We start from the raw sequence: 16,561 nt of genomic DNA, 5'->3' as shown, positions 1-16,561 counted from the left end.
CCCTTCCCCCAACACACCCCTCCCCCAACACACCCCTCCCCCAATTCATTAAGAAAGAAATTTGTCAGCTTTCCCTGCCTTTTACTGGCTGTTGATCTCGTTACAGGTGGACATCAAGAGTTGCTGTGTGTTCGTAAACAAGACATCGATGACAGTTCCAGAGCCAAGTGTTTATATCCCACAGAACTTCCTGTCTGCTCTCCAGCAGGGCGTGGTCCCAGGAACGGTGGTCATCTGTCTCCCCCACCTACATGTGGTCAGTTCAGGGGTCAAACAGGTGCACCCCTTACAGGAAATCCCAATAACCTCCATGGACGGATCTCTTGTTGGTGAGTAACAGTTGTCTCCCTTTGTGATATCAACAGAAAGGGTACGGCAAGTGTTTGGTGTTTGATTTAATGAATGATGGTAATGTTTAGATGGATTTCATTTTAAAATGAAAGATTGCACTCAGTTTGAGGTTGATAATGGCAGCTTACCAATCAGGTATCAGCTTACCTATCAGGTTAGGGTTAGGGTTACCTATCAGGTATCAGCTTACCTACCAGGTTAGGGTTAAGGTTACCTATCATGTATCAGCTTACCTATCAGGTTAGAGTTAAGGTTACCTATCAGGTATCAGCTTACCTATCAGGTTAGGGTTAGGGCTACCTATCAGGTTAGGGTTACCTATCAGGTTAGGGTTAGGGTGACCGATCAGGTATCAACTTATACAGGTTAGGGATAGGGTTACCTGTCCAGTGACGGCTAATACAGGTTAGGGTAAGGGTTACCTATCAGGTTAGGGTAAGGATTACCTATCAGGTATCAGCTAATACAGGTTAGGGTAACGGTTACCTATCAGGTATCAGCTAATACAGGTTAGGGTAAGGGTTACCTATCAGGTATCAGCTAATACAGGTTAGGGTTCGGGTTACCTATCAGGTATCAGCTAACCTATCAGGTTAGGGGTAAGGTTACCTATCATGTATCAGCTGACCTATCAGGTTAGGGTTCGGGTTGCCTATCAGGTATCAGCTAACCTATCAGGTTAGGGTTAAGGTTCCCTATCATGTATCAGCTTTCCTATCAGGTTAGGGTTAAGGTTACCTATCAGGTTAGGGTTAAGCTAACCTATCAGGTTAGGGTTAAGGTTCCCTATCAGGTATCAGCTTACCTATCAGGTATCAGCTTACCTAACAGGTTAGGGTTAAGGTTACCTATCAGGTTAGGGTTAGGCTTACCTATCAGGGTAGGGTTAAGGTTACCTATCATGTATCATCTTACCTATCAGGTTAGGGTTTGGGTTCCCTACCAGGTATCAGCTTACCTATCGGGTATATGTATCAGCTTACCTATCGGGTATATGTATCAGCTTACCTATCGGGTATATGTATCAGCTTACCTATCGGGTATCAGCTTCCCTATCAGGTTAGGGTTAAGGTTACCTATCATGTATCAGCTTACCTAACAGGTTAGGGTTAAGGTTACCTATCAGGTTAGGGTTAAGCTAACCTATCAGGTTAGGGTTAAGGTTCCCTATCATGTATCAGCTTTCCTATCAGGTTAGGGTTACCTATCAGGGATCAGCTCTCCTATCAGGTTAAGGTTAGGGTTACCTATCATGGTAGGGTTAGGGTGACCGATCAGGGATCAATTTATACAGGTTAGGGATAGGGTTGCCTATCCGGTGACGGCTAATACAGGTTAGGGCAAGGGTTACCTATCAGGTTAGGGTAAGGCTTACCTATCAGGTATCAGCTAATACAGGTTAGGGTTCGGGTTACCTATCAGGTATCAGCTAACCTATCAGGTTAGGGTTAAGGTTCCCTATCAGGTATCAGCTTACCTATCAGGTTAGGGTTTGGGTTACCTACCAGGTATCAGCTTACCTATCGGGTATATGTATCAGCTTACCTATCGGGTATATGTATCAGCTTACCTATCGGGTATCAGCTTCCCTATCAGGTTAGGGTTAAGGTTACCTATCAGGTTAGGGTTAAGCTAACCTATCAGGTTAGGGTTAAGGTTCCCTATCATGTATCAGCTTTCCTATCAGGTTAGGGTTAAGGTTACCTATCATGTATCAGCTTCCCTATCAGGTTAGGGTTAAGGTTACCTATCATGTATCAGCTTCCCTATCAGGTTAGGGTTAAGGTTACCTATCATGTATCAGCTGACCTATCAGGTTAGGGTTCGGGTTGCCTATCAGGTATCAGCTAACCTATCAGGGTAGGGTTAAGGTTACCTATCATGTATCATCTTACCTATCAGGTTAGGGTTTGGGTTCCCTACCAGGTATCAGCTTACCTATCGGGTATATGTATCAGCTTACCTATCGGGTATCAGTTTAGGGTTAAGGTTACCTATCAGGTTAGGGTTAAGCTATCCTATCAGGTTAGGGTTAAGGTTACCTATCATGTATCAGCTGACCTATCAGGTTAGGGGTCGGGTTACCTATCAGGTATCAGCTAACCTATCAGGTTAGGGTTAAGGTTCCCTATCAGGTATCAGCTTACCTATCAGGTTAGGATTAGGGGTACCTATCAGGTATCAGCTTACCTATCAGGTATCAGCTTACCTATCAGGTTAGGGTTTGGGTTACCTACCAGGTATCAGCTTACCTATCGGGTATATGTATCAGCTTACCTATCGGGTATCAGCTTCCCTATGGTTACCTATCAGGTATCAGCTTACCTATCAGGGTAGGGTTAAGGTTACCTATCAGGTATCAGCTGACCTATCAGGTTAGGGTTAAGGTTACCTATCAGGTTAGGGTTAAGCTAACCTATCAGGTTAGGGTTAAGGTTACCTATCAGGTATCAGCTGACCTATCAGGTTAGGGTTAAGGTTACCTATCAGGTTAGGGTTAAGGTTACCTATCCTGTATCAGCTGACCTATCAGGTTAGGGTTAGGGTTACCTATCAGGTATCAGCTAATACAGGTTAGAGTAAGGATTACCTATCAGGTATCAGCTAATACAGGTTAGGGTTCGGGTTACCTATCAGGTATCAGCTAACCTATCAGGTTAGGGGTAAGGTTACCTATCATGTATCAGCTGACCTATCAGGATAGGGATCGGGTTACCTATCAGGTATCAGCTCACCTATCAGGTTAGGGTTAAGGTTACCTATCAGGTTAGGGTTAAGGTTACCTATCATGTTAGGGTTAAGGTTACCTATCAGGTATATGCTTACCTATCAGGTTAGGGTTAAGGTTACCTATCAGGTATGAGCTTACCTATCAGGTTAGGGTTAAGGTTACCTATCAGGTTAGGGATAAGGTTACCTATCATGTTAGGGTTAAGGTTACCTATCAGGTATATTCTTACCTATCAGGTTAGGGTTAAGGTTACCTATCATGTATCAGCTTACCTATCAGGTTAGGGTTCGGGTTACCTATCAGGTATCAGCTTACCTATCAGGTTAGGGTTTAGGTTACCTATCAGGTATCAGCTTACCTATCAGGTATCAGCTTACCTATCAGGTTAGGGTTAAGGTTACCTATCAGGTATCAGCTTACCTATCAGGTTAGGGTTAAGGTTACCTATCAGGTATCAGCTTTCCTATCAGGGTAGGGTTAGGGTTACCTATCAGGTATCGGTATCAGCTTAACTATCAGGTATATGTATCAGCTTACCTATCGTGTATACGTATCAGCTTACCTATCAGGTATCAGCTTACCTATCAGGTATAGGTATCAGCTTACCTATCGGGTATACATATCAGCTTACCTATCAGGTATCAGCATACCTATCAGGTATATGTATCGGCTTACCTATCGGGTATACGTATCAGCTTACCTATCGGGTATCAGCTTACCTTTCAGGTTAGGGTTAAGGTTACCTATCATGTATCAGCTGACCTATCAGGGTAGGGTTCGGGTTACCTATCAGGTATCAGCTTACCTATCAGGGTAGGGTTCGGGTTACCTATCAGGTATCAGCTTACCTATCAGGTTAGGGTTAAGGTAAGGGTTACCTATTAGGTTAGGGTAAGGGTTACCTATCAGGTATCTGCTTAATTACCTCTTAGGTATCAGCTTACCTATCAGGTATCAGCTTACCTATCAGGTTAGGGTTAAGGTTACCTATCAGGTTAGGGTTAAGCTAACCTATCAGGTTAGGGTTAAGGTTACCTATCAGGGTAGGGTTAGGGTTACCTATCATGTATCAGCTTACCTATCAGGTTAGGGTTAAGGTTACCTATCAGGTTAGGGTTAATGTTACCTATCAGGTATCAGCTTACCTTTCAGGTTAGGGTTAAGGTTACCTATGAGGTATCACCTTACCTATCATGTATCAGCTTTCCTATCAGGTTAGGGTTAAGGTAAGGGTTACCTATTAGGTTAGGGTAAGGGTTACCTATCAGGTATCTGCTTAATTCCCTCTTAGGTATCAGCTTACCTATCAGGGTAGTGTTAAGGTTACCTATCAGGGTAGGGGTAGGGTTACCTATCATGTATCAGCTTACCCATCAGGTTAGGGTTAAGGTTACCTATGAGGTATCAACTGACCTATCATGTATCAGCTTACCCATCAGGTTAGGGTTAAGGTTACCTATGAGGTATCAACTGACCTATCATGTATCAGCTTACATATCAGGTTAGGGTTAAGGTTACCGATCAGGTTAGGGTTAAGCTAACCTATCAGGTGAGGGTTAAGGTTACCTATCAGGGATCAGCTTACCTATCAGGTATCAGCTTACCTTTCAGGTTAGGGTTAAGGTTTCCTATCATGTATCAGCTGACCTATCAGGGTAGGGGTCGGGTTACCTATCAGGGATCAGCTTACCTATCAGGTATAGGTATCAGCTTACCTATCAGGATAGGGTTAAGGTTACCTATCAAGGTAGGGTTAGGGTTACCTATCAGGTATCAGCTAACCTATCAGGTTAGGGTTAAGGTTACCTATGAGGTATCAACTTACCTATCATGTATCAGCTTACCTATCAGGTTAAGGTTAAGGTTACCTATCATGTATCAGCTTACCTATCAGGTTAGGGTTAAGCTAACCTATCAGGTATCAGCTTTCCTATCAGGTTAGGGTTCGGGTTACCTATTAGGTATCAACTTACCTATCAGGTATCAGCATATCTATCAGGGTAGGGTTAGGGTTACCTATCAGGTATCAGCTTACCTATCAGGGTAGGGTTAAGGTTACCTATCAGGTATCAGCTTACCTATCAGGTATCAGCTTACCTTTCAGGTTAGGGTTAAGGTTACCTAACCTGATAGGAAAGCTGATACCTGATAGGTTAGCTTAACCCTAACCTGATAGGTAAGCTCATACCTGATAGGTAACCTGAACCCTAACCTGAAAGGTAAGCTGATACCTGATAGGTAAGCTGAGACCTGATAGGTAACCTTAACCCTAATCTGATAGGTAAGCTGATACCTGATAGGAAACCTTAACCCTAACCTGATAGGTTAGCTGATACCTGATAGGTAACCCTAAACCTACCATGATAGATATGCTGATACCTGATAGGTATCAGCATATCTATCAGGGTAGAGGTAGGGTTACCTATCAGGTATCAGCTTACCTATCAGGTTAGGGCTAGGGTTAGGATTAGAGTTGGGGTTACCTATCTGGTTAGGGTTGGGGTTAGGGTTGGGGTTACCTATCAGGTTAGCTTGTGGTCAAGTGTAGTGTCCTTTCTGGAATGTTTTACTTTCATTTCTTTTTAAAAAGCATCCATGATAACACATTGCCAAATTACTTTTTGAAAATCATTAAAGATACCTTTACATGATGTTGTCAGTTTGGTAGCAATAGTAAGTATACCCTACAGAGTCTAGGGGTTTGGGTGGTAGGCTGGAAACAGCTTGTCCATCTGTCTGTCCATCTGCCTAGTTTTCATGTCTAGATAATTCTTTTACTTTGCTTATTTCAATAAAACTTTTATAATTCATGCAGTACATCATGTAGTTTTAACTTAACCCCTCACAGTTTTGCCCTTTTCTGTACTTGGTAATTTCAAGCCGTGTCTGGACAAATTCTCCAAAACAATTAGACCAATTACAATGTTACTTCAAAATTTCAAGATTCAAGATGGCCACCTTGGTCTCTGATTGTCCGAGTCAATGCAGTTAAAACTCAAAATGTATGCTTCCAACTTTATTGATACTTTCTGGGAATGTTATTCATATAAATAAATATATTTATTCAATTTGGCTATTTGTTATGTTACACTGCAGTGAACTGTTAAATTTGGTGATTCAAGATGGCCACTTTGACCTGATTGGCTGAGACATTTCATTTTAACTAAGTTCTTTTGGACCAGCTTGGCTGATACTTTGTGGAAGTCAGACATAGAAAGTATAACTTATGTGAAATGGTCAGCTTTTAATTTCAGGGTTTCAAGATGGCCAACATGGCTTTGAGTTTTATTGGGGTGATTTTGTTGAATATATATTTTTTGGATTCAATGTGCTTGCTTTGACCTCTGATTGGATATTACAGCCTGAAAGTTGAGTTCTATTGGACCTATTTTTTTCATAAAGTTCATCTTTGTCCAATCCAGTCATCACTAATGTGGCTGTCTCACTTTATATACAGCCAGTAGTTTAGAGGACAAAATAGCTGCTGTACAAACTGTTCCAGTTTCCCCACAGGGCCATGACTGTCTTGTGGTTAACAGGACAAATGTTTAAGAAGCTTGACTTACAACACCCCTGTGGTGTAGGAGGTATCACTTTTATTTAGCCTTTTTGTCTTTATATAAAACATATATTTATATAAAACATACATTTTTATTCCAATCACTTTCCATCCGTCGTCGTGCGTAAACTTTTTACATTTGAACTTCTTCTCAAGAACCAATGGATGGATTTTTTTCAAACTTAGTCAGAATCATCCTTGGAAAATGAGGCTACAACAGTGTAAATTTAGGGTATAGAATCTTTATATTTCTTCCTGAGATAGAGCCAGACAAATTTGAGAATGAAAATGACCTTGACATACTTTCAAGGTCACAGCTGTCAAATATGTAAAAACTCTTTAAACGACTTCTTCTGAAGAACTAAAAGGTATAGAATCTTTATGTTTGGCTGTTGGCTTCCTGAGATAGATCCCGACAAAGTTTGAGAATGAAAATGACCTTGACATACTTTCAAGTTCACAGCGGTCAAATATGTAAAAACTCTTTATACGACGACCTCTGAAGAACTAAAAGGTATAGAATCTTTATGTTTGGCTGTTGGCTTCCTGAGATAGATCCTGACAAAGTTTGAGAATGAAAATGACCTTGACCTACTTTCTAGGTCACAGCTGTCAAATATGTCAAAAACATCAAACGGCTTCTTCTGAATAATCGAAAGCATAAAATATAATATTTGGCTGGTGGCTTCCTAGGATAGAGCTCACCAAAGTTTGCGAATGAAAATGACCTCAACCTACCTTAAAGGACAGAGATCAACAGCACTTTAAAGGATTTGTTCTTAAGAACCAAATGGAATGGATTCATAAGACTTGGCTGGGATAGAGCTAATAAAGTATGAGAAGGAAAATGACATTGACCTACTTAAAAGGTCACAGAGAAAAATATGTCAATTAACTTCTGAAGAAGAACCAAAAAGCATAGAATCTTTTAATAATATTTGGCTGGTAGTTTCAACAGATGGAGTCGACATAGTTTGCGAGGGAAATATTTGTAGTGCAATATAATATTGAATGAAAATATTTTGCTATGACTGCTTAAATATTCAGGTGAGCGATATAGGCCCTCTGGGCCTCTTGTTAATTGTCATGTTATAAGCCATTCATACTCACAGCTTTATGTCAGACAATATGTGTTGGCCTCCTGGATTTATTATAGGTTTTTATGTATTCCATAAAAATTTGTGTATAAGATAGTACTTTTACCTTAATGATGTCCATATGATTGCCAGGTGAGAAGTTGCCATGGATAATGAGCTTGAAGAACTTCAGCATATACACCCTACTGTCCAGAACAGCAGTCTTCTCCATCCTCAAACCGGTGTCGGTCAACTGTACAGTGGCAGTCAGTACCAAGTATTCTCCACCCACCTCAGATGTCATCTCGGCTCTCGGACTTTGTCTCCACACTGACATGAGGAGTGTTACACTGGCATGCTCTAAACAACAGGTAACTCTTTAAATGTTTTGACATGGAGTATTCTCCCCTCTATATAGACATCCGGCGCCATCTTCTTCTCAATAACCAAAAGGCCTATGATGATGATGTTTGGCCAGAAGCAAACTGGGATGAAGGGCTACCAAGTTTGTTAAAATAAATGACCTTCACCTATTTTCAAGGTCACAGGGGTCAAATATGTTAAAAACCTTTAAACAACTTCTTCTCAATAACCGAAAACCTTAGGATGATGCTATTCGGCCAGTAGCAAGCTGTGATGAAGGGCTACCAAGTTTGTTCAAATGAATTACCTTGACCAATTTTGAAGGTCAAAGGGGTCAAATGTCTTAAAATCTTCAAACCACTTCTTCTTAATAACCTAAAGTCCCAGGGTACTGATATTAGGCCGGTAGCATGCTGGGATGAATGACTTTGACCAACTTTCATGGTCACTTGGGTCAGATGTCTTTAAATCTTCAAACGACTTCTTTTCAATAACCAAAAGGCCAAGGGTACTGATATTGGGCCTGTAGTATGCTGGGATGAAGGGCTACCAAGTTTGTTCAAATGAATGACCTTGACCCACTTTCAACCTAATGTCCTTGTTCGACATTCAAAGACACATGCTTCATGTTTAAATCTTTTAATAGGTTCTTGTGAATCAAACACAGATATTCTGCCTGTAGCTGTATTTTAGTCCACTTTTAAGATTACAAGTGTGAGATTAATACCAGGTGAGCGATGCAGGCCCATTTGGCCTCTTGTTCATATGCTTTGTAGCTCACATTTTGATGTTGTGGTGCTTGTATAATCCCTGTAGGGCAACATTGGAAGGCTTTGTAATGTAAAGGTTTTGTGTTGGACCCATGCAAGTTTTTTTTCTCTCTCTTCAAACATCGACAAAACAACTACAGTTCTGTCAAATGCATGCCAAAATCAGATTGCTATGAAATATAACTTTGAAAAAGTGACATTTGTGGTAATATAGTTTAACTTGTTGGTATCCTTAACCTAATTGAGTGTAACCAAGTATGAGTCCACTAAAGAATGATAATACATTTTCGTCAAAAGAGTCTGATATCAAACTAGGATCAAAGGATTGCACCACTTTTTAGCTCACCTGGCCCAAAGGGCCAAGTGAGCTTATGGCTTGGTGCGGCGTTTGTCGTCCGTCGTCCGTCCGTCGTCAACTTTTCTTCTGAATAACCAAGAGGCCCAGGCTGATGATATTTGGCCAGTAGCATGCTTGAATAAAGGGCTACGAAGTTTGATCAAACAAATGACCTTCGCCCATTTAATGGTCACAGGGGGGTCAAATATGTTTAAACCTTTAAACAATTTCTTCTAAATAGCCAAGAGGTCTAGGGTATTGATATTTGGCCAGTAGCATGCTTGGATAAAGGGCTACGAAGTTTGTTCAAACAAATGACCTTCGCCCATATTTATGGTCACAGGGGTCAATTGTCTTAAAATCCATTAAACGACTTCTTCTGTATAACCGAAAGGTCCAGGGTGATGATATTTGGCCAGAAAGATGTTGGCATGAGGGGCTAACATGTATGTTCAAATGAATGACCTTTGTCCATATTTAAGGTCACAGGGGTCAATTGTCTTGAAAACCTTTAGACGACTGAATTACCTAAATGTCTAGGGTGATGATACTTGGCCAGTAGCATAATGGGATGAAGGGCTACCAAGTTCGTTCAAATGAATGACCTTCATCCATATTAAAGGTCACAGGGGTCAATTGTCTTGAAAACCTTTAGACGACTGAATGACCTAAATGTCTAGGGTGATGATACTTGGCCAGTAGCATAATGGGATGAAGGGCTACCAAGTTCGTCCAAATGAATGACCTTCATCCATATTAAAGGTCACAGGGGTCAATTGTCTTGAAAACCTTTAGACGACTGAATTACCTAAATGTCTAGGGTGATGATATTTGGCCAGTAGCATAATGGGATGAAGGGCTACCAAGTTCATTCAAATGAATGATCTTCATAGATATTAAAGGTCACAGAGGTCAATTGTCTTGAAAACCTTTAAACGACTTCTTCTGTATAACCAAAAGGTCCAGGGTGATGATATTTGGCCAGAAAGATGTTGGCATGAGGGGCTAACATGTATGTTCAAATGAATGACCTTTGTCCATATTTAAGGTCACAGGGGTCAATTGTCTTGAAAACCTTTAGACGACTTCTTCTGTATAACCAAAAGGTCCAGGTTGATGATATTTGGCCAAAAGGATGTAGGCATAAAGGGCTACAAAGTTTGTTCAAACAAATGACCTTCACTCATATTCAAGGTCACAGGGGTCAATTGTCTTAAAAACTTTTATACATCTTTTGTATAACCAAAAGGTCCAGGTTGATGATATTTGGCCAAAAGGATGTAGGCATAAAGGGCTACAAAGTTTGTTCAAACAAATGACCTTCACTCATATTCAAGGTCACAGGGGTCAATTGTCTTAAAAACTTTTATACATCTTTTGTATAACCAAAAGTTCCAGGGTGATGATATTTGGCCAGAAGGATGTTGGCATGTAGGGCTACCAAGTTTGTACAAATGAATGACCTTCACCCATATTCAAGGTCACAGGGGGGTCAAATATGTATAAACCTTTAAACAATTTCTTCTAAATAGCCAAGAGGTCTAGGGTGTTGATATTTGGCAAGTAGCATGCTTGGATAAAGGGCTACGAAGTTTGTTCAAACGAATGACCTTCGCCCATATTCATGGTCACACGTATGTTCAAATGAATGACCGTTGTCCATATTTAAGGTCACAGGGGTCAATTGTCTTGAAAACCTTTAGACGACTTCTTCTGTATAACCAAAAGGTCCAGGCTGATGATATTTCGCCAGTAGCATGCTTGGATAAATGGCTACAAAGTTTGTTCAAATGAATGACCTTCTCCCATATTCAAGGTCACAGGGGGGCCAAATATGTATAAACCTTTAAACAATTTCTTCTAAATAGCCAAGAGGTCTAGGGTATTGATATTTGGCCAGTAGCATGCTTGGATAAAGGGCTACGAAGTTTGTTCAAACGAATGACCTTCGCCCATATTCATGGTCACAGGGGTCAATTGTCTTAAAATCCTTTAAACGACTTCTTCTGTATAACCGAAAGGTCCAGGGTGATGATATTTGGCCAGAAAGATGTTGGCATGAGGGGCTAACATGTATGTTCAAATGAATGACCTTTGTCGATATTTAAGGACACAGGGGTCAATTGTCTTGAAAACCTTTAGACGACTGAATGACCTAAATGTCTAGGGTGATGATACTTGGCCAGTAGCATAATGGGATGAAGGGCTACAAAGTTCGTTCAAATGAATGACCTTCATCCATATTAAAGGTCACAGGGGTCAATTGTCTTGAAAACCTTTAGACGACTGAATTACCTAAATGTCTAGGGTGATGATACTTGGCCAGTAGCATAATGGGATGAAGGGCTACCAAGTTCGTTCAAATGAATGACCTTCACCCATATTAAAGGTCACAGGGGTCAATTGTCTTGAAAACCTTTAGACGACTTCTTCTGTATAACCAAAAGGTCCAGGTTGATGATATTTCGCCAGTAGCATGCTTGGATAAATGGCTACAAAGTTTGTTCAAATGAATGACCTTCACCCATATTCAAGGTCACAGGGGGGCCAAATATGTATAAACCTTTAAACAATTTCTTCTGAATAGCCAAGAGGTCTAGGGTGTTGATATTTGGCAAGTAGCATGCTTGGATAAAGGGCTACGAAGTTTGTTCAAACGAATGACCTTCGCCCATATTCATGGTCACACGTATGTTCAAATGAATGACCGTTGTCCATATTTAAGGTCACAGGGGTCAATTGTCTTGAAAACCTTTAGACGACTGAATTACCTAAATGTCTAGGGTGATGATATTTGGCCAGTAGCATAATGGGATGAAGGGCTACCAAGTTCGTCCAAATGAATGACCTTCATCCATATTAAAGGTCACAGGGGTCAATTGTCTTGAAAACCTTTAGACGACTGAATTACCTAAATGTCTAGGGTGATGATATTTGGCCAGTAGCATAATGGGATGAAGGGCTACCAAGTTCGTCCAAATGAATGACCTTCATCCATATTAAAGGTCACAGGGGTCAATTGTCTTGAAAACCTTTAAACGACTTCTTCTGTATAACCAAAAGGTCCAGGGTGATGATATTTGGCCAGAAAGATGTTGGCATGAGGGGCTAACATGTATGTTCAAATGAATGACCTTTGTCCATATTTAAGGTCACAGGGGTCAATTGTCTTGAAAACCTTTAGACGACTGAATTACCTAAATGTCTAGGGTGATGATATTTGGCCAGTAGCATAATGGGATGAAGGGCTACCAAGTTCATTCAAATGAATGATCTTCATAGATATTAAAGGTCACAGAGGTCAATTGTCTTGAAAACCTTTAAACGACTTCTTCTGTATAACCAAAAGGTCCAGGTTGATGATATTTGGCCAAAAGGATGTAGGCATAAAGGGCTACAAAGTTTGTTCAAACAAATGACCTTCACTCATATTCAAGGTCACAGGGGTCAATTGTCTTAAAAACTTTTATACATCTTTTGTATAACCAAAAGGTCCAGGTTGATGATATTTCGCCAGTAGCATGCTTGGATAAATGGCTACAAAGTTTGTTCAAATGAATGACCTTCACCCATATTCAAGGTCACAGGGGGGTCAAATATGTATAAACCTTTAAACAATTTCTTCTAAATAGCCAAGAGGTCTAGGGTGTTGATATTTGGCCAGTAGCATGCTTGGATAAAGGGCTACGAAGTTTGTTCAAACGAATGACCTTCGCCCATATTCATGGTCACAGGGGTCAATTGTCTTAAAATCCTTTAAACGACTTCTTCTGTATAACCGAAAGGTCCATGGTGATGATATTTGGCCAGAAGGATGTTGGCATGAGGGGCTACCAAATTTGTTCAAATGAATGACCTTTGTCCATATTTAAGTTTACAGGGGTCAATTGTCTTGAAAACCTTTAGATGACTTCTTCTGAATTTCTTAAATGTCTAGGGTGATGATATTTGGCCAGTAGTATAATGGTATGAAGGGCTACCAGGTTTGTTCAAATGGATGACCTTCATCCGTATTAAAGGTCACAGGGGTCAATTGTCTTAAAAATCCTTTAAACAACTTCATCTGTATAACCGAAAGGTCCAGGGTGATGATATTTGGCCAGAAGGATGTTGGCATGAGGGCCTACCAAATTTGTTCAAATGAATGACCTTTGTCCATATTTAAGTTTACAGGGGTCAATTGTCTTGAAAACCTTTAGATGACTGAATTACCTAAATGTCTAGGGTGATGATATTTGGCCAGTAGCATAATGGTATGAAGGGCTACCAAGTTTGTTCAAATGGATGACCTTCATCCATATTAAAGGTCACAGGGGTCAATTGTTTTAAAAATCCTTTAAACAACTTCATCTGTATAACCGAAAGGTCCAGGGTGATGATATTTGGCCAGAAGGATGTTGGCATGAGGGGCTACCAAATTTGTTCAAATGAATGACCTTTGTCCATATTTAAGTTTACAGGGGTCAATTGTCTTGAAAACATTTAGACGACTTCTTCTGAATTTCCTAAATGTCTAGGGTGATGATATTTGGCCAGTAGCTTCATGGGATGAAGGGCTACCTAGTTCGTTCAAAAGAATGACCTTCATCCATATTAAAGGTCACAGGGGTCAATTGTCTTGAAAACCTTTAGACGACTTCTTCTGTATAACCAAAAGGTCCAGGGTGATGATATTTGGCCAGAAGGATGGTGGCATGTAGGTCTACCAAGTTTGTTCAAATGAATGACCTTCACCCATATTCAAGGTCACAGGGGTCAAATATGTTGAACTCTTTAAACGACTTCTAAATAAGTAAAGCATACAGGGTGATTTCTTGTTGTTGTGAATGACCTTGATACACTTTCATGGTCAATCTGGTCCATAGTGCATAAATCTTTAAAAGTCATCTTCTCAATAAACAAAAGGTATAGGCTTGTGATATTTGGCAAGTTGCATTCTGGGAAGAAGGGCTATGAAGTTTCTTCAACTTAATATCCATGTTTGAATTTTCTAAGGTCACAGGAGTCAAATATGTTTTAATCGTTTAACTGTTTCTTAAGAATGACTTGAAGTCAAGACACTTATATTTTGCTTGTAGCTTTATTTTAGTCCACTTTTAAGGTTACAATTGTGAGATTAATACCAGGTGAGCGATGCAGGCCCAATGGGTCTCTTGTTATAAGTCCCAGCCTCACATGCCATCCAAGGCTTTTGTTTATGCTGAAAACAGAAATGCTTCCTAAAAGTGTATTACACTCAGTGATGATTTTCCGCTCTTGTAGAAAATCACATATAATAGAAACATATTTAGATATGTATTAACTTGTTATAAGTAGAATAAATAATACCTGTCTTTTTGGAAAAAAATCTTCATATTCTTCAGGTCCAGTTATGTACTTCTACTGGGATTTGGCTAAATACTCTCCTCAAGCGAGGATTTGCCCTCACTAAAAGTCTCTTGAGGCCAGAAAAGGTGAAGGTCACACTGACCCCAAGGTCAGACATGAAGGAGACAAGGAACCCACCAAGCCTCCAGAGAGACCAGCCAAACATGGCCGCCATCACAGAAGATGTTGAGCAGACAGAGACAGGAACATCAGGAGAGCTCACATCAAGGGACACCACTCCTATTCGAGACCTTCTCATGAAGGATATGCCAGAAAATGGAGTGAAGCTATCGTTATGGTTACAGTGGACATTACCGAAGTTTGAAATACGGTTTTATAGACAGAGAGAAGGACAGGGACAAGGTAAGGCATTGTCAGCACTGGGTTAGACTTTGTCAGGACAAGGTCAGGCATTGTCAGAACTGGGTTAGGGTTTGTCAGGCATTGTCAGAGGTGGGTTAGACTTTGTCAGGACAAGGTTAGTCATTGTCAGAACTGGATAAGACTTCTCAGGACAAGGTCAGGCATTGCCAGAACTGGGTTAGGGTTTGTCAGGCATTGTCAAAACTGGGTAAGGCTTTGTCAGGACAAGTCCAGGCATTGTCAGAACTTGGTTAGACTTTGTCAGGACTAGGTCAGGCATTGTCAAAACTGGGTAAGGCTTTGTCAGGACAAGGCCAGGCATTGTCAAAACTGGTTTAGGCTTTGTCAGGAGGTTAGGGTTTGTCAGGCATTGTCAGAAATGGGTTAGGCTTTGTCAGGCATTGTCAGAACTGCGTAAGCCTTTGTCAGGACATGGTCAGGCATTGTCAGAACTTGGTTAGACTTTGGCAGGACAAGGTTAGACATTGTCAAAACTGGATAAGACTTGTCAGGGCAAGGTCAGGCATTGTCAGACCTGGGTTAGGCTTTGTCAGGCAATGTCAGAACTGGGTTAGTCTTTGTCAGGCATTGTCAGAGGTGGGTTAGACTTTGTCAGGACTAGGTCAGGCATTGTCAAAACTGGGAGAGGCTTTGTCAGGACAAGGCTAGGCATTGTCAGAACTTGGTTGGACTTTGTCAGGACAAGGTCGGGCATTGTCAGAACTGGGTTAGGCCTTGTCAGGCCAAGGTCAGCCATTGTCAGAACTGGGTTAGTCTTTGTCAGGAAAAGGTCAGGAATTGTCAGACATGGGTTAGGCTTTGTCAGGACACGGTCAGGCATTGTCAGAACTGGCTTAGATTTTGTCAGGAAAAGGTCAGGCATTGTCAGACCTGGGTTAGGCTTTGTCAGAACTGGGTTAGACTTGGTCAGGACAAGGTCAGGCATTGCCAGAACTGGGTTAGGCTTTGTAAGGCATTGTCAGAACTGGGGTAGGCTTTGTCAGGACAAGGCTAGGCATTGTCAGAACTTGGTTAGACTTTGTCAGGGCAAGGTTAGACATTGTCAGAACTGGGTAAGGCTTTGTCAGGCCAAGGCCAGGCATTGCCAGAACTTGGTTAGACTTTGTCAGGGCAAGGTTAGACATTGTCAGAACTGGGTAAGGCTTTGTCAGGACAAGGTAAGGCATTGTCAGTACTGGGTTAGACTTTGTCAGGACTAGGTCAGGCATTGTCAAAACTGGGTAAGGCTTTGTCAGGACAAGGCCAGGCATTGTCAGAACTTGGTTAGACTTTGTCAGGACAAGGTTAGACATTGTCAGAACTGGATAAGACTTGTCAGGACAAGGTCAGGCATTGTCAGAACTGGGTTAGGCTTTGTCAGGACAAGGCCAGGCATTGTCAGAACTTGGTTAGACTTTGTCAGGACAAGGTCAGGCATTGTCAAAACTGGGTAAGGCTTTGTCAGGCCAAGGCCAGGCATTGTCAGAACTTGGTTAGACTTTGTCAGGACACGGTCAGACATTGTCAGAACTGGGTAAGACTTGTAAGGACAAGGTCAGGCATTGTCAGAACTGGGTAAGGCTTTGTCAGGACAAGGTCAGGCATTGTCAAAACTGGGTAAGGCTTTGTCAGGACAAGGTCAGG

At 41.1% G+C, this 16,561-nt stretch overlaps 1 protein-coding gene across 4 annotated transcripts in view; it reads left to right on the top strand.

Annotated features, from left to right (window-relative positions):
- LOC110441630 (vacuolar protein sorting-associated protein 13B-like) overlaps positions 1–16,561 on the top strand; it is a 59,920-nt gene that overhangs the window by 1,858 nt on the left and 41,501 nt on the right. For all 4 annotated transcript variants that reach the window (XM_021484824.1, XM_021484825.1, XM_021484822.1 and 1 more), the window contains exons 3-5: positions 107–329; positions 7,871–8,088; positions 14,551–14,917. In XM_021484824.1, the coding sequence (XP_021340499.1) occupies positions 107–329; positions 7,871–8,088; positions 14,551–14,917 (808 nt within the window). The remainder of the gene's footprint in view (positions 1–106; positions 330–7,870; positions 8,089–14,550; positions 14,918–16,561) is intronic.

Source organism: Mizuhopecten yessoensis, unplaced genomic scaffold (assembly GCF_002113885.1).
Source record: "Mizuhopecten yessoensis strain PY_sf001 unplaced genomic scaffold, ASM211388v2 scaffold716067, whole genome shotgun sequence".
NCBI classification, from domain to species: domain Eukaryota; kingdom Metazoa; phylum Mollusca; class Bivalvia; order Pectinida; family Pectinidae; genus Mizuhopecten; species Mizuhopecten yessoensis.
Note: the sequence above shows the minus strand (reverse complement) of the source record. Positions and strands in the feature narration are given on the sequence as shown.